Source organism: Gouania willdenowi, unplaced genomic scaffold, assembly GCF_900634775.1.
Source record: "Gouania willdenowi unplaced genomic scaffold, fGouWil2.1 scaffold_332_arrow_ctg1, whole genome shotgun sequence".
Classification (NCBI taxonomy): Eukaryota; Metazoa; Chordata; class Actinopteri; order Blenniiformes; family Gobiesocidae; genus Gouania; species Gouania willdenowi.
Genome location: NW_021145094.1, coordinates 1,941,499 through 1,964,517, shown reverse-complemented (window position 1 = coordinate 1,964,517; position 23,019 = coordinate 1,941,499). Strand labels below are relative to the sequence as shown.

The window sequence follows — 23,019 nt, the reverse complement described above, 5'->3', positions numbered from 1 at the left end:
TTGTTGTGTCCTCACTCTCGCGTTAGTTCGTGGTTGGCGGGAGTAGAACGAGGATTAATAAGTGTGGGCGGGAGGAAAAGGAGTGTGTTAGTTCACGTGCTGACAGTGTGGATGGTGTGTAAGAGCACTGTGTGCGATAGTCCTGCTTCCCTTGTTCGATAATAAAAGGCGAATTCTGACAAGACTTCAGTAACCCTTATTTCACGGCTCATCCACACTACAGTACTTAACAGAAACCTAAAAGCTGCTTGGTCTAGTTAACCTCCTGAACAATGTACAACATATAATGGGATCCTGAAATTAGGACAGAGAGGAATAGAAGTGAGACATGATCATTGATGAATATTAAAATGAATAAATGACAGATTTAGTGATATTTTCACAGACTATGTACTCACCACATCAATAAACAGTCACCTTAGACCTCCACAGCAGTAACACAGACATGGCAACCTTTAAAAAGTGTAAGGAGACAAACAGAGAAAGGTGAGAAATAAACACCTGATGGACTTGATCAGATGATCACAGTATTGATATGTTCACTCTAGAAAAATAGCTGAATCATGTATTCTATACAGTACTTACTGAGAGGAAACAACGACAGGCTCCCAAAAATGAGTGACATCATCCTATAAGAGACAGTGAGAGGTTAAGGCTGGAAGAAAACAGCTGTTTGTATAAACAATACCTCATTCTTATATTTATTCCACCAAGTGTCTTATATATTAAGACTTATTAAGATGCACTAATTCTTATTCTTTACTTGTTTTTCTCTCAAGTTAGATGCAAAACGTTTTCTCTGGACTGTACTTTGTGAAATGACAGTAAAGTTTAATCTAATGTTATTTGATACATTATAATGAGTTTTTGATCATTATATTTGACCTCATCAGGCTACAAAATAACTTTCTCAACAGTTCACTCTTCTCTTTTTTTAAACTCAAATTTGCAAAATAAATTTTTATATATATATTTTATATATATTTTTTTATAAATTCAATAAATCTCCTTTTTTTTTTTGCCCAGCATGCACAGCTAGCTAAATTATAAAATGACCTACTTCTAACGACTGATTGTGTTAAAGTTAACAAGCACAACAAAAATAAATGACACCCAATCTTGATTGATATCTGACCCAGGTAGACGACAGTTCATCACTTCTTAGCTGTAGTTCAGATTCCCTCCACTCTCACCTGCGGAGGCCGCGGGTCTCTCCTCCTCCTGTTTCCCCTTCCCCTCATCCACCTGACGACCACCTCCACCATCATCACCTGTGGGCTGTGGCCGCTTCAGATGCTGCTGAAGATGAAGCTCCACCATCGCCATCAGCAAACATCTGTTATTTTCACACATTTGGCAACATCTGCCTGAAGAGCTTGTAGCTTTTTATGTCAAATTTAGAAATACAAAAATACACATAACTACGTAAAACAAAAAAACTAAACAATATTTACACAAAAAGTACACAAAATGATGACAGAAATACACAAAAACGCCCCAAGAACATACATTACAGAAAAATACACCAAATGACAACAAAAATATGAAAATGACTCAAAATACACAAAACTAAATATTTATAGAAAAATACACAAAATGACTCCAGAATAACACTACAAAGGCAAAAATAATAATAATAATCATACAAAAATGCACAAAAACACAAAAGAAAGATACAAAAATACACATAAAAAAACATACATTACAGAAAAATACACCAAACAAAAAAATATATAAAAGTAAAAGTAAAGAAAAAAAAAACAAACTCATTTATCATGTTCATGTCCCATAGAATTAAACCAGGGAAATCGCACACGCTATTTTATTTTGCACCTGCAAATAAACCCATTTATAACACTAGAGAGTACAGAGTATGTACAGTAAACCTCTTTGTACATCCAACCTTCAAACACATACTCATTTGGACATAAATGATGACTCTACTAAAGCTCCAACTATATGAATACATACTTCCGATAGTCACTGTACTCGTTTATTTACTCATGTCATATAAAATGTGACAAAGACAACTATATTACTCATGAATTATGTATTAACAAAATATATCAACAAAAAAAGTAAAGACATCATAGACATTGTTTGGATGATCACATTGATAGATCTAAGCCCAGCTCTGGTTTGTAACTGGAAGCTGTTCACTGATATCACTTCTAAATAATCCTCCATCTACTTTCCAATCAGCTGAATGTGTCCAAATGTTAATGATGGATGTGTCAGTGTCTAATGTGACTCTGCTTGGCTTTAGAATGACTAAGAACAGGCCACAGCTGTACATTGGATGTAGAACATCACAAGTCTTTATGTGTCTGTTTGGATTCATAATATTAATAATGAAGTCACTCCAAACACTTTGTATTTTATTGAATCATCAGAGTTATGAAACATGTCAGCTAATGTGTTCTTCAGTGTGTCAATGCACCACCCTGGTGTTCTGTATATACAACTTTATATTATATTCATTTACACACTTAGACATGTGATTAACCTGGACACACCTCCACTCTGAGTCCACATACAGGGAGACTCCGCCCCCTTTTAATCAGTGCTGTTCATTGGGAATAATTCATATCCTTCTAGAACCAAAACATGAACTCTTTCACTGTCTCAGATGTTGATACAACACTAAATTTAAATAAAAAGCCTTATTAATGTAGGAACAATCTCAAACTAAAGAATTCTGCACTTGTTTGACTCATTTTATCAGAATTTGTTGGAAAGACATCATGACTGGATGTGAAAGCAGCGGTTACTCTAAAAGTCTATTTTTAAACTCCTTCAGCTTCACTAAACACTCAGTTTCCAGAGGAACCTTCACTTCCTGTTCTTAGATCCATCCAGTGGATGTTCTTCTCATGGGAACCATGTGTGTTTGATGGAGGATTATGTGCTATCCATTGAAAAGCTCTCCCTCTCTCTGACATGTTTCTCTGTTCAAAGAAATCCAGCACAGACAATAACACGTCTTTATTTAAAGGAACAAAGCTTCACTGGACATTTGCTATCATTACATTTACATTGATTCAAACTTTATGTCAGAAGGAAGATTTAAGAAGAACTTTAGGATTTATCATGGTTACATAGAACATTGTAAGTTCTAAAGAAAGGCTGGACAGGCTAAAGAACAGATTAAAGAACATTTCAGAGTTAGAATAAATCTATGAGCTGTAATCACAGAGTTGATAGAAATGTAAATATGGTGATAAAATGGGAGTGTTTGGACACTTTGGGCTCCCCTTCCCCTGATATTCATTCAGCACACTGCATGATCCATTCACAGGCTTTAGGCAGGGTTTCCCTGTCAGGAACCATTTCATCACATTCACTTCAACTGTAGAAAAACATACTTTATATAAAACACATCACATCTAAAATCAAGAAAATACTATTATGTGATGTATTAGATACTCATTTAAAACTCATTACAAATATGAATCCTTTATAAACACAGAGAAAAGAAACAGATTCAAAGGTACATGATGAAGATGGTCTGCATTAACACAGCCTGCAGGAGAAAGTAAAAATGACAGAAAACATGAATAACTGTGTAAATTATAACCTAATTCAGTTGTAGATATCTCAAGTCCTCTAAAAAACGAATATTTTAAAAATAACTCCACAATATTTGCAGAGCTCACAGGTTTTCGATGCTGACGTCACATGATAGGAGTTATTTTTAAACTCCAATTGTTGCAGGAACTCTCAATTTTTGAAAGTTAGCTAAATTATTCTACAACATTTTGGAAAATTAAAGCAAAGTTGCTCATAAACTAAGGCTGGTTTTTCTATAATCTGAAGCCCTTTGGACCTCAAACTGGTCCGTATTTGAACCCTCAACTAAAATGAGTTTGACAGCCCTGATATAGAATCTGTCATTAGTGTATAATAATAATAATAATAATAATAATAATAATGTGAATCATTCTTCATATACATCATATATGAACACAGAAGCTATAGAATGTATATCCTGTATAGAAAGTGAACAAAGGGAAACTTCTTCCTGCTTCCTTTCCAACTGATCATTGTATTGATCTTTTCTTTCAGACCACACCTTCAAAGATCAACAACTTCCTGAACTGTTGGTGTCCATTTTCCAGCTGACAGCAGGTTTATGTTGGAATCCTGTGCAGCCTGATCTCTGGGTTCTTCAGTCCAACACTGGAACCAGAAGGTGTCGTCACCATTCGTGTGTCGCAGGGATCTGAAGATGATTCCTGCTCCATGTCTCCATCCACACAGAGATGTGAGTGGAGAACAGATGAAGTGCTGAAGGTCTTCCCACACTCATCACATCTGAAAACATTCTTCTCATGAACTCGTTGGTGGAGATTAAGTTGAGATTTCCTCTTGTAAGATTTTCCACATGTGTCACATTTATGAGGTCTTTCTGATGAGTGGCTGAGTTGGTGATATTTTAAATCTCCATATGTTGTAAAAACTTTGTCACACTGGTCACAGGGACACACTTCATGTCCAGTGTGAGATCTCAGGTGTTCAGTGAGGGTTTGTTTGTGTTTATATATTTTCCCACAGTGGTCACAGTGATACAACACTGTTCTGGAGTGAGTCTGCATGTGACTCGTTAAATGTGATCTTTGTGTGAATGTCTTTCCACACTGTTCACATCTGTGAGCTTTGATTCCACGGTGAATGAGAACATGTTGACTGAGGTTTCTAGATCGACTAAAAGTCTTTCCACATTCATCACATTCAAACTTTTTAACTCCAGTATGAACGACTTTGTGACTTATTAAGTGAGAACTCCGGTTAAAAGCTTTTCCACACTGGTCACAATTAAATGGCTTTTCTCCAGAATGGATTCTTTGATGTCTAGTGAGGAATGATTTAAAGCTAAAGTCCTTCCCACACTGGTCACATGTATGTTTAGCTTTAACTCCAGCTTGGCTCTGCTGTTGAACTCTTTGCTCTGAAGTTTTTCTCTTAGATTTGTTTCTTTGTTGTGGCTGAGCTTCATCGTCCTGAGAACGTTGAGGTGTCACTTTGTTCTGGCTTCCAGAGTCCTGTAGAACAGTTAGAGATTAAACACAGAGAAGGAACCAAACAAACATTTGTGAATCAGTTGTTAAACCTCCAGCCCTAAACCAGCTCAATGTGGAAAAATGGATATTTGCGCGTTAGCGCCCCCTACAGAGTGAAGATAATTTAATATGAGACAAATGTCCTATTGTAACACTTTTCATAGAGTGTTTCACTGACAGGGTTCAAAGTTGCTGCAGATCATCTAGAGAAGTGGGACACCAGAAGAGATCCATGGATTTTTGTTAACTTTTACAGTGTTTGTAGGGCGGAGCCGTGAATCTTGGCATAATTTTTTTTCTAAATACACATAATGGCTGCAAAAAACATACATTACAGAAAAATACACCAAACAAAATAAAATAGATTTGTGAAAAGAAAAAAAAAAAAAAACACATTTATCATGCACATGTCCCATAGAATTAAACCAGGGAAATCACACATGCTTTAAATAAATGATCTTTTTATGAATGTAGAAAGTGAGAAACTTCCTTTACTTCTTTTATCAATTAATTAATCTAAATCTAACTTTAAATCATATTTAATTTGCAGAATACCATACCAGATACTTGTTAAGCTTATTTTCTACAATGCTTGTCCAGCTTGAAAGAACATGGATGGAGAACAAGTAAGACGTGAGATCACCTCAGCTTTTAAAGTTTATTCAGTTTTGTTGTAGGTTTTGTAGCAGGTTTAAAACCTTAAAGAAAAGGATGAAAAAGAGAGAAAGGAAGAATGAGTTCTAATCAAATGTTTTTAAATGAATGAACCACCTGAGCTTTTCCTATTTTAAATATTTTATTTATTAAATAAATTAATTTTCTGCTATTTAATGTTTAATGTTTTTAAATCAACCTACAATGTTTAACTATTTCTATTTGTAAAATTAAATCATGTGCTTTGCTGTACAAATTTTATCCATTTTAATTAAAGTCTAACTTTTTAACAATGTATTTTACCCATAAACTTATTTATTAATTTTAGTATTTATGTAAATGTATTTATCTGAAACTCTTAACCAATATGTATTATTCTTAACATATCTGTGATTTTATTCTTCATTGTTTTAACCTAAATTACACTATGAAATCACTATATATATATTATATCAATTGGATTAAATAGTACCTTAATGTATTTTGACTAAGATGTCACTAAACAAACAAACTGGTAAAGCCAAACACTTTGGCTGTAGAGTTAACTTACATTTGAGTCAAAATACATATAAACATGGAATCAGCCTGTGTACTTTAACATGACCTATATTCTAACTTAAATACGTGCTTTTAGGAGCTTAAAATAAACATAATAATTCAATAAATCTGAAGACACTCACTAACAACATCTCTGAGCTCCTCCACTACATTATCTGTGAGTCCAAACACACAGGTGTGATAGATTTTTAGTCAAAGTAGTAGAAGGAGGAGCTTAGACCTAATACTTATGTTGGGGCTCCATCTAGTGTCTAATTGTAGAACTACACCTACACCTGACGGAAATTCACAGAATTGGGTTTAAACACCGTCACTGTGAGGGAAAGAACATTTTTTATGCAGAAATGTCCTTCCAACTCTCTTTGTAGTCGTTTCAAACACCACCTAAACACCGTCTAACCTGGTAAAAAACTACACATAGCATCACTGACTCCTACATCAGAGACACCAGTGTCTGTTTAACTTTAACAAGTCTGTGAAGCTCTGTCTGTTTCTCATAGCGCTGCTGTGCTCCATGAAAACATGACTCAGCTTTAATCAGCTTCACTTGATCAGAGCTACAGAACATCTGGATAAAGTTGTTCTGTTGTAGACCATCAATACCAGAGATTGTAGAGTATGAAACATCACAGATTATTGATAACTTCTGATACTGTAAAATATTCTAGCCTCTAGTGGTGAAAAAACACTTCTTACACGTGATGTTTGCACATTTAGCTTTGTTTAATCATTACGTTCTGGAATGATGTCATCAGGATCATTTAAATTAGGTTAATTTAAATTAAGTTGATCAAAACTTAATCAATAAACCTGATCAGATTCAGTAAATCATTGATCCCTGAGGGTAAATATAGTGACATTAATGCTGTTCTCATACACCTTTATATGACATGAATAATTAAAAAGGAACAGTCAGAATAATCCATGTCACTACAACTTATATCTACCTTTTAATTGTATTTTACTCATTATTTTAAATTACATTTTTATTTTTGACATACATTTTTGTTTAATTACAGTTTTCTTTTTTATTAGTTTTTATTTTGTTTTCTCACAGTACAACTTATATCTTCTTTTTAATTGTATCTACTTTATTTTTCATTCATTCATTCATTCATTTGAGCAGCATATTACAAACTTATTTTACATAACAAAATTAAAATAATTGTGCTCAAAAGGAATTAAGGTTTTTTTTATTTATTAGTATTTAGTTTCCTTACAGGAGTTAAAAACTAATATTTTCTGAAATTATTCATTAATATTTCTAAAAAAACGGAATTTTAAAAAATTGATGTGGAAAACAGAATTTGGGAAAAAAAATGCTTTTAAATGTATGAAATCTTTTTAAAAATTGTAAATCAAATCACAATATCTGTCAGAAAAATCACAATTAGGTTTTTTGTGAAAATGGTGCAGCCCTAATTAAAACACAAAATGCATTGAAGCTGTGATTACACCGTTTAATTCTATCAGAGTAATTATGTTTATAACGTGGACCAAGTACAGTTGTGATGTATTAAAGGTCTGTGTTAATGGAGGGCTACATGTAACTACAGTGTCTAAGTGACACACACACATAAAACACACTTACTGCTCCATCAACTCTGTAGTGCTCACATGTATTAAATACAGACGCTCCACGAGTCCACAGACAAGTTGGTCTGTTTCTAGACAAGCGTGCACTGACTGCGTCGTTTACTCACGTCTTTATAACATCATGTTTGGTCAGATTTTTAGTGCATCACTAATTAATAATGTAATTATTACCAATAAATTATTCAAAGGTCACTATTAACCTGAAAACCATAAACTACCTTTATCAGGTCTGTCTCTAGTTACATTAAATTCTAGGATAGATCTGCATAATGATAATAATCATCTTACTAGCACAAGCTAAAAATCTTTTCATAAATTATCTTTTTATGAATATAGAAAATGAGATGTTTCCTGTACTTGTTTTATAAATTAATTAATATAAATCAAATGTTTAATCGTATTTAATTTGCAGAATACCATACGATATACTGGGTTCAAAACATCAACACGATCATTTTTAAATGAAAAAAAGTTATATTTTTAGTTGATTATTATCATATTTTAGTGTTTTTCTATATATATATTTGGTGTAGTAGAGGTGTGTGTAGATGTGACCTAATAAAGACTGTCAGTTATTTTCATGCTACGAGAGTAATTTTTTTAAAAAAAGTTCTTGCTGATTAATGACAGTATTTAAGGTTATTTAATCAATAAAAACCATCAGAAAATCAGAGTGTTTTATTATTAATATCTTTGCTGTAGTGGATAGAGAGAGATATAATACAGACTGTTGGTTGTTTTCAGCCTATTACAGTAACTGTTAAAGTCATTTTTAAGTTATTCTATTTTTTTATGATCATTTACAAATAAAAATGATTTAAAAACCATTAAACAGTATTTTATTACCATCTCATCTCTAGTAGTTAGAGAGGGACTTAATACTGATGATCTGCTGTTTTCATGTAGGAGAATGATATTTGAATAAGTTAACGATAAATAATAATGATTACGTCAACGACAATTCTTCAAAAAACAGAAAAATATGTTTTGTTAATATATTTGGTGTAGTAGATGGAGACCTACTACAGACTGTCAGTTGTTTAGAGCAGTAATTCTCAAGTGGTGGGTCAGGGTTTCCTCCAGTGCTCTATAGACCTGGGGGCTTTTCTTGCACCCCCCTCCTCTCACTTGTGTATTTATTTTGAATGTGTTTTTTTCATGGTTCAATCATTTTTTTCATACTGTGGATGGAGCTGAACATTGTTTTTTCATGAGGAGTGGTTCATCTACCTTCTATATATCTGTGCTCAGAGCTGTATGCACGTTACGGACGTGATTAGCAGAGATATATCATCAAGAACTTTCCCACTGGTAAGAATAGTGTTGTCAAAAAACTAAATAAAGTGTCAATACCAAAAAGTTAGTATCGGATACTATACTTTCTCATAAAGGTATCGATACTAACAGCACCATGTCCATCTCTTAATATATCTATGGTTCATCTCTAGTTTTTTCCCCCTCACCTGTTTCAATTGACAACTTCATTCGCTGCTGCAGACATAAACAGACACACGTGAAGCCCCTCCCCTCAGCTGCAGCTGAACACCAATAGGGAACTATAAATCATGGAATCGACCAATGAAAACGGTTAAACGCGGAAATGGACAGAATCAACATGAAACGCTGTCACCGTGAGGCAAGGAATGTTTTTTTATGGGGAAATGTTCTGGGGAGCACTGATAATGTGTGTACTAGACCATTAATACCAGGGATTGTAGTGTCTGAAACATCGTAGATTAATGATCACTTTTGATACTGTCAAATATTCTGACCCCTAGTGGTGAAATAACTGATGCATCCTTGCCTCCATTTGTTTTTGTGTAATCATTATGGTCTAGAATGATGTCATCAGGACCATTTAAAACTACACCTCTAATGCCTTTTTAACCCGATTCTGTCCATTTCAACAGTAGATTCCGTTTTTTTATTGTTTGACTCCGTGATGCCATCACACTGGATTCTATAGCGCCCTAGTGTACAGTGCCTCTCGAAAGTACTAATACACCTTGAACTTTTGCACATTTTGTAAGGTTTACAACCATAAACATAAAGATTTTATTTTGAATTTTTTACTGAAAGTTCACACACAAGTAACAGACAACTATGAAGTGAAAGTAAAATGATACATGATTCTGTTATTATTTTAAAAATAGAAAAGTGAAAAGGCATCCATAAGTATTCATACAGCTTTTTTCTGAGTGCATGAAATTGCCTTTAAAACATTCCTAATGACTGCTGAATGTTCACACCTTGCCCTAATAATTAAATAGAGGCCACCTGTGTGTAATCTACTCTCAGTATAAATACAGCTGTTCTGTTCTGTACATATGGCATTAGAGGTGTAGTTTTAAACTGGATTAGTAGTTACTTGGAAAATAGACAATAATATGTAGAGTATATAGGTCATGAATCTAAGTTAGAAACAATACAGTGTGGAGTCCCTCAAGGCTCTGTGCTGGGGCCCAAACTTTTTACTTTATATATTAATGACCTCTGTGAGGAATCAAAGATTTTACCATTTGTTCTTTTTGTGGACGATACTAATTTTTTTGTATCGGGGAAGAACTTAGGAACATTAATGGAAACTGTTGAACAAGAAATGGTCCAACTTCAGAAATGGTTTAATAAAAACAAATTGTCGTTAAACTTAAGCAAAACAAAATGTATGTTGTTCACAAATCAAAAATATCCTGATAGTGTTAATTTAACTTTAAATGGAATAACTATTGAGAGAGTGTCAGAATTTAGGTTTTTAGGAGTTCTCATTGATGAAAAATTTAAGTGGAAGTCGCACATAGCTTACGTAAGAAATAAAATTTGTAAAAACATTGCCGTTTTGAGTAAAGTAAAGTTTATGTTGAATTACAAGGCAATGAGAATTCTATATTGCTCCTTTATTTTACCATATTTAATGTATTGTTTGGAGATATGGGGTAATTCTTATATTACTAATTTAACGCCCTTATTTCTTTTGCAAAAAAGGGCAATAAGAATAATTAATGGAGTTGCTCCAAGAGAGCATACCACAGGACTGTTTCTGAGGTCAGGACTACTCAAACTGATGGACTTGGTTGCTTTACAAACTTTATTAGTTGTTCATAAAGCAAAACACTGTCTGTTACCGCATGGACTTCAAAACCTTTTTACTGTAAACAGTGAAACAAGCAGAAGAAATAATGACTTAAAACAACCTTTTGCAGGAAATACCCTCAAAAAAATGTGTCTCTCAGTATCTGGTGTGATACAATGGAACTCTCTAGAAAATGATCTAAAATGTTGTTCAAATATTCTTCAATTCAAATATAAGTATGAACAGCACATACTTAACTTGTATAAAGATGAATGTGAAAATTGTTAAATTTACAACAACTGTTGTTTTAGCAAAATCATTTATAATAATTGAGAAATAAAATTAAAAAAATAATAAAAAAAAGTGAAAATTGTTAAAATCGAAAGTTGATTACATCTGTTCTGGGCTATTGTTATCTTTTGGCATCGTTGAGGCCATCTAATTTGTAATGTTTTGGTCAAGAATGGGGGAGGAGTTTATAAGATTTTTTCTTCATCCTACTCCTGTTCTTCTTTTCATGGAATGTATTATTGTTGTGTTTGCTGGATTGTTGTACCAATTTATGTTGCATTACCATGAAAAAAGAATAAATAAAATGAAATGAAATGAAATGGAACCAACCAATAAAAACGGTTCAACGCGGAAATGAACAGAATCAACATAAAACGCCGTCACCGTGAGGCAAGGAACGTTTTTTTTATGGGGAAATGTTCTGGGGAGCGCTGATAAGGTGTGTGTAATCACCTTATCAGCGACCGTGGCTCAGGTGGTAGTGGGTCGTCTTCTGATCGGTTGGGGGTTCGATCCCAGTACCTGACTATGTGTCGAAGTGTCCTTGGGCAAGACACTGAACCCTAAGTTGCTCCCAGTGGTCGACTAGTGCCTTGCATGTCAGTCCTGTCCCACTGGTGTGTGAATGTGAGAGTGATTGGGTGAATGAGTTGATGTGTAAAGCGCTTTGAGACTGTTTCAGTGGTGATAAAGCTTTATATAAAATCATTTACCATCATTATTGTATGAATGATGTCATCAGGATCATTTACATTAGGTTTTGATGAACTTAATTTAAATTAACTTAAATAATAAACCTGATCAGATTCAGCAAACCATTGATCCCTGAGGGGAAATATGATGACTATGACATTAATGTTGTTCTCATACATTTTTATATGACATAAATAATAAATAAATAATTTATATGACATAAATAATTAAGGAGAGGTAAGTCACGCGAGAGGAGAGGTAAGTCACGCGAGATGTTCTGAGAGTCACGTGACAAGCTGAGAAAATTCAACATGGCGGCTCGCTGCCGTGACTAGTTTACCGATCCTGTTTACGTGCACATACTAACGATTTTTACCGTTAAATCAACGCCACCAACGAGAGTCGACCACGCGCCCTCTCACCAGCCAGAGTGGAGGACCTCGAGGACTTCATAGATAGATATTACGCTGAGTACGTGATGGAGTCCGGACCAAAAGCCAGTACATCAGGTAAGTCGGCGAAGCGCCGGAAAAACGATTCGGCCACCGATACATCAAACCTCGAGGTAGAATCCCACACGGAACTCCTACAGACCATAATTAAGAGGCTGGATGTGCTCGACTTACTGCACCGAGACGTTCAGGAAATGAAAGTCAGCCTGGAATTTGCCTATCAACAAATCCAGGACTTACAAAAAGATAATCATGATATCCATTCGGCTTTATCTGCGGTGAGCTCCGAGGTAAAAGAGCTGAAAAAAGAAAACAAGTTTCTTAAAGAGTCAGTCCTGGATATCCAATCTCGCAGTATGAGAGACAACGTAATATTCTCAGGTATTCCAGAAACCCCCAACGATGACCCAGATGCTCTGCTGAAAGACTTCATGTCGTCGGCGCTTAAAATCCCGGCAGAAACCGTGAAAAACATCACATTTCACAGTGTCCATCGCCTTGGACCACGTAGAGGAAACCGGCCACGTCCCATCATTGCCAAATTTGAGCACTTTCAACAGAAAATCCAGGTTAAAAGTAAAGGTCGGGAACTTAAAGGTACGCAATTCGGCATGAACGATCAATTCCCTCGGGAAATAAACGAACGTCGAAAAACCCTGTATCCTATTGTCATGGCAAATTTTATATTCATCATCATATCCTCAAATGTATGTTCATGTGTACAATTTGTCATGTTTTAATACATGACGACTCCATTAATCTTTACACTTTTGAACAGCTGAATCATGATTAAACAGTACAGATCGTATTATTCTCAGTGCAGCACAGTCTCTGCCAAGGCCAGAATATCTGCTCACATGCAGACACACACTGACGCACACACTTATCAAGACAGATAAAGACTGGAGCCAAACCTTCTCATAACATCTTCATCATCCTCCAACATTGCCACTATGGGCATCTGACTCCCTCCCTTTTGTCTCTCACTGTTGGGACCTTTTCTTATCTGTATAAAAAGCTTAAGCTTTGAAACTGTTGGGGCGGGGCGCGGCACTTCCTTCGGACGTCCGCCTGGACGGACGCTAATTTTGTTTCACTTTGTTCCATTTTGTACCTTTTTTCTTAGTTTAGAATAAACATTTTTTATATAAAATCATCAATGCTTCTCCTGGATTCCATCATTCAACCAGAGCAATGAATCATGTCTCAAATGAGGTCAACCGTAAATTCTGCCGTAACAATTGGCGATCACGAACAGGACCATCTTCTGTCCACCCCTCGGACAGAGACTGGATCACGAACCATCGGTTGAACCTCAAACACCAATTCGGACTAAGGTAAAGCTGCCTTTATAAATATATATATATATGTAAATTTTCATTTACATATATATATATTCGCTCTGTGTTGATTTTTTTTGGAACCAGTCAAGCATTGTATTGATTTTCAGCTTTGAGCTTTGATTTTGATCCTCAGCTGTTCTGTGTTTTGACGCAGTGAACTGCCATGAGAAAGGCTCAAATGGTTGAGGTTCTGTGCTTTTTAATGCTGTAGGTTCTCTCTGGTTTTCTTCGGGCTCGGATATTTTGTTTAGGTCATTATTTACTTTGGTTTTGTTCGGACACCCACAGACAGCCTGTGAGGTCCTGACCAGAGATAGACGGGCAACCAAAGTTTCCAAAACATCCCAGCGGTGCCATGATCTGAGTTCACCTCTGTACCGAAAGCAAAATAGATTAAAACCCCGAATCTAACCTAAATTGTGTTTCTATGAATCAAACAGATGAACAACCCAATAAACAAATAATATATGCATACGCATATACAATCTTGGTATGATGTGAACTCAGATCATGCTTTCAGGCGAGTTTTACTTTTTTTTTTTTTTTATCTTTGTTTTTATTTTGTTTAAACGTGGAATCAGATTTCTCCCTTTGGCTTGGCTTTAATGCTTTCATTTGACGAGTGTCAGCTTTTGAGAAAGGGAGAGAAATACAGAGAGCCAAACACACACACACGTCGCTGCTGTGTTTTTCTTTTTTTTGGACGTGTGACCACACACACACACACACACACACACACACACACGTACAGAGAGAGAGAAAGGGACAGAGAGAGAGCACACACACAGGCACGCGCACGGGCGCACGCACACGCACAGCCACACCCATCCCAAGAGAGAGAGGTGGCGCCCCTCACTGGCCAGTTTAGTGCACTACACACTTGTGACACAACATTGTGATTTCTCACTTCTCCCCTGCCGATAGAATAGTGCCATTACACACAGACACTATTTTTATTTTTATTTTAAATTTTATTTTGATTTCATGTTTGATGGGCAACACACACTCAAACACACACTATGATGAATACAGTATTTCATTTTATTTTATTTTAATATTACTGTTACCATCATTATCATTTTTTATTATTTAAATTGTTAGTTTCTGTTGGCTTTGTGGTTGTCCCCTGAAGAAACGACATCTTCAATGAAAGAATGAAATCACCTTCAACTCTTACGCTAATGGAATGTCAACATCATTCAAAGGACCAAGCATCAGAAGGAAATGGACAATCAAAGGTGTGTGACCTTTCAGGACTCAAGGACTCAACTCCCATTCAGCAAAGCAATGCTGAAATAACTCGCTCAGTCCCAAGTCAACTCTTCATCGTCTATGAATGGGCCGCATGCCAATGCCCCATCATCAAAGACTGAGAACCTGTGGGCGTCGGAGTGGTTGGACACTCCCCCACCAATGAGTTGCGAGTTAAATGCCACGACTACTGCCTGAATGATGGGCAGCAACTGCAGACTGGTCACACGTCTGCTGGAAATCTTCACCAAAAAGACACTGTTTCAAAAGCCACAAGGATACCAAGCAACAAGAAGTCCACCACAGCCTTTGGTGGTAGTGCTAAATCACTTTAGCCTTGAACTTTGGCATGGAGGGGGACAACTAGCAAATAGCCAACAAGCTTCTCCTTCGCACAATACTAACCCCTCTATCTTCTGACTGTGCACTAGATTATTTTGTTTTCATTTATTCTCTCACACGCAGACAGACCAGACATACAGTCACACACCCACATTCACAACTATGAGAAACACAGGACCACCAGAACTTCACACAGAACCCTTCTGTTTGCCACATGAGATCAAGTGTGCCCATCATTTATCTTTGCTTTTATTCATTATGTTGCTCATTTATTTACACTGCTTTGGCCTTTATGAGAAAACAACAAACAAAGGGGAAGAAAGTGGGGTTACTGATAAGGTTGTTTTTGTTTGCTTTTCTTTCATTTATTTTCTTGATTGAGGGGAGGCCCCCCACAATGCAAGATATGGTTACATCCACTGAAGACAGAGCCCTCTGTTGCCTCAGCTTTTGGAGCTGAAGTTTTAATTTTTATTGGCCATGATTTTTTTGAGCTCACACGTTTTTCTCCTTTGTTATTTCTGAACGATTCTTCTTTTTCTCTTTTGTTTTTACTCAATTTCAGGAAAATTGAGACAGAGATTGAGGACTGCAGCCTCAACAAGTTTAAATTTTGACATTTTTTTGACCGATACCTTCGTAAACAATCTGTACCTTACCCATTTTGAAGCTGCTTGCGACAGACAGCCTAGTTCAACATTCATTGTTTTCATTTTGCGCGCTCCCCCTTTAACCGCGTCGGACTGTCTGGCCGGCCCAAAGCCACTCGACAGCAGGGGGGGGGTACCAAATTTTTCCTGAGAAAAAATGTCCCATTAGTTGCTATGAGTACATAGGCAATTACTTTTCAAACAAGAAGTCCTGGTTTAATGTGCAGAAAAAGGATAGACCTTGCTAGGGAAAGCACTCTTAGGGGGATAGTGGTCCACCTGATTTGATACATGCTTGGTAACCGAAGACCGTTCTGAACAAATTTCTATGTTCCCTTAGAGTGAGGGTTATTAGAGGTTGCGTGCTCCGTTCAATCTTAAGAAGTGCCCAAAAGAAAGTCCTGACAGTCTGCCTTGGTTTATAATTCTCCTGCTAATTCGGAGGGTTTTTTTAATCTCCGGAGTAACGAGTGGTCGAGTTTGAAATTCTCCCTAGCTTTATATTTTAAATAAAGACACAGGTCGAGAGGTTACCCTTCCCCCATACTCCTCCCAACTTTATATTTTTCTTAAAGTCAGAAGTTGGAAGGTTCCTTGGAAATTCTCCCTAGCTTTATATTTTAAATAAAGACACAGGTCGAGAGGTTACCCTTCCCCCATACTCCTCCCAACTTTATATTTTTCTTAAAGTCAGAAGTTGGAAGGTTCCCTGGAAATTCTCCCTACTTTATATTTTCATAAGGCAAGGTTGAGAGGGTCTCCGGCTAATTCAGATATTTGTTTTAAGTTTCTGGAATTTGCAGCTGTTGAGAGTTTCCCGCGGTTTGGTACCGCGGTTGAGTTTGTTGTTAGGCATGGCCATGCGATTCCTGCCTGATCAGCAGATGAGCAGACTGTCAGTACTGCAAGGGACAATACTCTAAGTGTAGACTCCGCCAAGGCGGAAGTAAAAAGGAGCGTACCTCTTAGTAATCAGACGATACCAGTAAAAAGCAATTAATTAACACTAAAAGGTTGCCAAGCATGGGGGGGCAATAAGAGCTCATTGACCCCGAGAGAGGAGGTGGACTGGCTATCGCCATTGGTGGGTTAGATGAGACCTATATTCCACTTAGACACTGCAGCAAAACCTTGTGAATGCATGGACGTGAAAATTGAGGCATGAACGTGTGCGGTGCATGAATGACTGAATGACGACACGTTACGTATGCCTGAGAGAACCGCGTTGTGAGTGCGAATGTGCCGTGGACGTGTCATTGAGTGATTGACCGATGAATGGCTGTTTGACTACACATGTTCCTCTGTTTCACCTTCCTTTCCTCCTGGGTTTTGATGCACTAGATCTTCTCCCTGTTTTTGCCAATTATGTAGTGGGGTGTTCAGAAAACACTGCTGCTTGTTAAAAATTATGGTTTTAGGCCTTGGGCCTTCTAAAAAGTTTACCAGGTTTTAAAGGGTTTTTTTTTTCTGGGTGTTTAAAAACACCAAACGACGTTTTTTATATATGATACCACTTTCAGTGGAATGACTGGCTTTGACCTTGACTGACCTTACTGTTCATGTTCAGTGTCCATGTTTTTTTGTTGTTATATGTGTATACTCGTTGTGGTGTGCACTTGTCTATGTCTTCGTCTTAGTTGTTGTTATTATGTAGCTTTTTCCAAAATACAGGTCGCTGTAAGGAGACGAATCAGATCCAACTAAAGAAAAGAGATATTTTAAATTATCCAGTTAAGTCTTAATGGTTTCCTCTCTTTCTGTTTCTGAGTGTTTCCTAACAGAATGCCACCGCCTTCTCGACTCCGATCCTTCCTCCAGCCGCCATGCCTGGTCACTGCTTGTTATGATGAAGGATGAGAATTAAAGGGAAGTATTGTCCATAACTGTAACTGGGAAACAAAGGGGAAATAGATTGAAATAGACACGTGACAATATGACATATTGTGGATGTTCTAACATAATATCTATTCCAGAGACTACAGAGACTTCCAATCCAACTGCGAAAGTGGGGACAGATCTTCAAATTTCCAAAAGGAGCGTACAGTTGACCCTGGCTTTGACCTTTATGGCTGAGGAGAAGGAGGTCGAGGAGGTTGGAGGGCACAAAGGCAGGCGGACACAAGAGAGAGGAAAACGGAGACACATCCAAAATGATCAGATAAGTAATTTTCCAATGATATTTATCATATGGTTTTAAGAATCCAAATGTATTCTTATGTAAAAAAGGGAAGGGAGGGGCCAACGTCCCTCTGATTCTTGATTTATATTTTATCATAGGAAAATATACCTCAAACCCTCCAACCATTTTCTTCTTGTTCCACCAGCACTTAGCGTGCAAGACCATAAAACACCTTCACTGGGTTTAGACACTTTTAAGGGAAAAATTAAGTGTTCTCAACATTGGGTTGGTGGCCCAATCTGGGTCGCCTGAGATTTAAAAAAGGGTCCTCCTGAAATTCTTGATAATTGATTGAAATAAGTTTAAAGTTGAGTAACTTCCAAGCATTTAAGGAAGCTCTCCAAACCGTGCTGGGGCTCGTCACCCCTACGAATGGGATAAATACAGAGAGCAAAAGACAATATGATTGTTCGACTCAACTTAACTTTAATTCTCTCTAACCTTAAAGGGCCAATAATCTTGATAAACTCTGGTTCAGACACAGAATAGGAGACACTTTTGCCACCAATTGACCTTCAAAATTAAGTAAATTACATCTCAAATAATAATTATGAGGGAAAATAATGAAATAAATGAACTGACAAATTCAGCTCTATAAAAGAATTAGGCTATGTAATCAGGTGTGGAGTGTTAACATTATTCAGAATAAATAAAGGATAGAATAAGATTTCTCCTTCACAAATAAGAGATAGCAAAGAAAAAATGAAACAAACAATTTAAATAAATAAATAACATTATTTATTTATTTGGTTAAACTCATTTAGCTTTCTCACATCTCCATGTCTCCCAATTGTATGTATTCATCTTGAGAAGACATGTAATCACACTCCACACTTCTCCATCTGACTTGCATGTCCTTCTCCGTCCGACTTGCATGTAATGTAAACAGTGGTTCTCAAATTGTTGCTTCTCACCAGGTAAGTAGACGTACCACAGATAATCACTGCAACTCCAGCTATGCTTCTTCTTACTCCAGGAAAAGAAAATTGAATTAATACTTCCTGCTTTTCTTTCAGCCTCATATTTTCCCACTCGCGTGCGAATGGGCTACAGAGCTAGCATGGCTAAAAGCTCACTAACCCACACCTAACCATTGTGTGATTGTGCAGCAGCACCTTTTAGGATCTGAAAAGCTCTCAGATCCTGACCTCTGACCTGTCTCTGCCTTCCTGGCCATACTAACTATTCATTTAGTCAGTTAACTAAACCTAACACCCCTAAAACTTCTATTCTATTCTATTCTATTCTATTCTATTCTATTCTATTCTGTTCTGTTCTGTTCTGTTTTGTTTTGGGTGAGTTTGGTTTTGGTGTGTTCCCCCCCCCCCGTTTTTTTATTTTTTTTTTTGCTGTCCAGGTACCAGCCTACCAGGTACCAGGTACCAGCTAAAGCCTCAGTAGTGGGATCGCGCCTGTGTTCAGGTACCAGCCAATCCCAAGAGTTCTGTTTCGGTGTTTTTCCCCCTCTTCTGTTCAGGTACCTTCCGATCCCAAGAGAGGTTGCCAGGTGTGTGGAGACTACCCTTCCTCAGACAACAACCAATCATCTACAACGCCGACCGGAAATGAACGACCCACACGGCAGTGAAGGTCGCACAGCGGGCGACATGAATCCAAGATGATTGCCGAGACCAGCTGATGCTGAGACGGAGGCTGACCGAACAATGAAGGGGGAACCGACAAGGCCACTGAGACACACACACAAGAAAACTCTCTAGAACAAGGGCCTAGCTTTGTTTATAAGCCACACCAAATGCTCATAGCTAGGTTGAGGGACAACAACCTCACACCTAGCTGCAGGAATACAGTCATAAACCCTTCTGCTACGATTGAGGAAAATACTCAAGGTTCTTCACTCATGATGCTATTGGTTACCCCAGTTACCACTGAACTCAGCCGATGAAGACGAGTGATGTCCTTGATGCAAATGATGATTTTTGCTTATCTAGATGCAATAAAGGATGATTTTTGATGATTCATGCCATTAATAATAATGATGAAGAAGTTTATTTCCACATTTTTCTTGATATATCTGTGCCTCACAAAAGAAGAATATATCCAATGTATGACAATAACGATGCTAATGGTTAACCCTGACAGACAGCAAAGGTGGAATATAATAATTTTGTTTCTTGATTTGGTCGTTGAGGCGACCAAAAGTGGGGAATGTCATGGCAAATTTTATATTCATCATCATATCCTCAAATGTATGTTCATGTGTACAATTTGTCATGTTTTAATACATGACGACTCCATTAATCTTTACACTTTTGAACAGCTGAATCATGATTAAACAGTACAGATCGTATTATTCTCAGTGCAGCACAGTCTCTGCCAAGGCCAGAATATCTGCTCACATGCAGACACACACTGACGCACACACTTATCAAGACAGATAAAGACTGGAGCCAAACCTTCTCATAACATCTTCATCATCCTCCAACATTGCCACTATGGGCATCTGACTCCCTCCCTTTTGTCTCTCACTGTTGGGACCTTTTCTTATCTGTATAAAAAGCTTAAGCTTTGAAACTGTTGGGGCGGGGCGCGGCACTTCCTTCGGACGTCCGCCTGGACGGACGCTAATTTTGTTTCACTTTGTTCCATTTTGTACCTTTTTTCTTAGTTTAGAATAAACATTTTTTATATAAAATCATCAATGCTTCTCCTGGATTCCATCATTCAACCAGAGCAATGAATCATGTCTCAAATGAGGTCAACCGTAAATTCTGCCGTAACACTATCTTTAAAGAAAACCGACAGAAAGGCAAAAATTCCAAACTGGTCGTAGACAAGCTTTACATAGATGGCCAACTGTTTAGGGACTTAAACATCACCCCCTGGCTCTACTGAGAAAGACAAATCTAATAATAATAATAATAATGAAGTAAAAAAAACAAAACAAAAAAAAAACACAGGTGTTATGTGAGTTAACATTGAAAGGATAATTCTCCACTTATGGTGAAGCTAAGGTAGCATTATTTTTAAAAAGTTAAAATAAATATATATGTTGTATGTGTGTGTATGTATGTTTGTGCGTGTGTGTATGTATATATATATCTGTACATTAAAAAAAAAAAAAAAACCAAAAAAAGAAAGCAAATAAAAACAATAAATACATTTAAAAAAAAAAAAAAGTGTGTCTGTAGATGTATGTATGTGTGTGTATGTATATATATATATATATATGTGTGTATGTGTATGTATATATGTATATATATATATGTGTGTGTATATATATATATGTTTATATGTGTATGTGTATGTAGATGTGTGTATGTATGTATATATATGTATACATGTGTGTATGTATGTATATGTTTATGTATGTATGTGTATGTATATGTGTATATGTATGCATATATATATATAAAAAAATAAAAAAAAAAATATATATATATAACAATAATAATAATTAAAATAAATAAATACATAAAGATAATAATAACACTAAAATAAAAACATGGATAGGTATATATAGACACGTGTGTGTATGTATGTATGTTTGTATGTATGCTACATATTGGCTTAGATTTTGGTAAACACTTTTTGGCACGTACTCTCTCACAGGACACTCTCTACCCTCATGTCAACTCACTCGTCTCGAACCCCTCACTCCTTTTTTTTCTTTCACACTCACTCAACACCCACAACACCCCCCACCTCCTATACCTCCAATAATTACCCCTTGCTCCTTTTACTCTTTTGATATTGGTTGTTGTCGTTGTATGTTTGTGCTTTTCACTAACCTATTCGATCCAGTCCTTTACCCCGTGGTGCTATCGCATGATAAATATGTCTTCTCTTCTTTTTTTTCTTGCATCCAAGCTTTTTACAACACAGTTGTGCACAAATGCTCACAGATTCTCACTTATGCTCACACCTGTATGGACTAACATTCACCTCATACTATGTATCAGTTTACAATAACTTCTTGGAATGTGCGTGGCATTCGCTCGCAGGCTAAAAAGATTAAGATATTTGACTATGTATCAAGATTAAATGCAGACATTGTCTTCTTTCAAGAAACTCACTTACTTAAATCAGAAGAAAAATCCCTGACAGATTCAAATTTTAACAAGATATATAACTCATGTTTCAATTCCAGACAAAGAGGAGTCTCGGTTCTTCTCAACAATAGGTTACCTGTTAACATAATCAACTCCGTCATAGACCCAGAGGGTATATATATTATTATCAAAGTAGTAATCTATAATAAATATTTCACAATTCTAAACCTCTATGCCCCCAATAATGATGACCCTGATTTTTTCCATAGAATTTTCTCAGAGCTTTCAGACCTTTCTGCAGGCTCATCTTTAATCATCGGAGGTGACTTCAATCTGGTGCTCAACACATCATTGGACAGATCTAGTAAGTGCTCAAATACAAAACCATCTCGATCTGCTAAAGTATTAATGGATTACATGGATGATCGTGGAATAGGAGATGTATGGAGACTGAATAACCCAACTAAAAAAGAATATACCTTCTTCTCCCCCGTGCATAAATCCTTCTCCCGAATTGACTTTTTTCTTTCAAATAATTCCATCGTACATAAGATGTCCTCTAAAATACATCCTATAATTATTAGCGATCATGCCCCAATATCCCTCACCCTGCAGTGTGACTCTAATCAGAAAGTATCATCTCTGTGGCGCTTTAACACCTCTTTACTTAATGACAGTAAATTTGAAAAAATTATAAGAAAAGAATGGGAGGACTTTCTATTGACAAACGACTCCCCGGAAATATCACCGTCCTTACTCTGGGAAACTGGCAAGGCTGTCATTAGAGGGAAGATTATATCATACTCTTCTTTTAAGAAAAAACAGGAACAGATAGCAGAAAAAACAACTGAAGAAAAGATCAAAAACTTC

At 36.6% G+C, this 23,019-nt stretch overlaps 1 protein-coding gene across 1 annotated transcript in view; it reads right to left on the bottom strand.

The window, feature by feature from the left end:
- Nucleotides 1–1,161: 1,161 nt before the first annotated feature.
- Nucleotides 1,162–23,019, bottom strand: part of LOC114459619 (uncharacterized) — a 22,907-nt gene continuing 1,049 nt past the window's right edge. Inside the window, exon 4 of the mRNA XM_028441803.1 lies at nucleotides 1,162–1,336. Coding sequence (XP_028297604.1) covers nucleotides 1,162–1,336 — 175 coding nt within the window. The remainder of the gene's footprint in view (nucleotides 1,337–23,019) is intronic.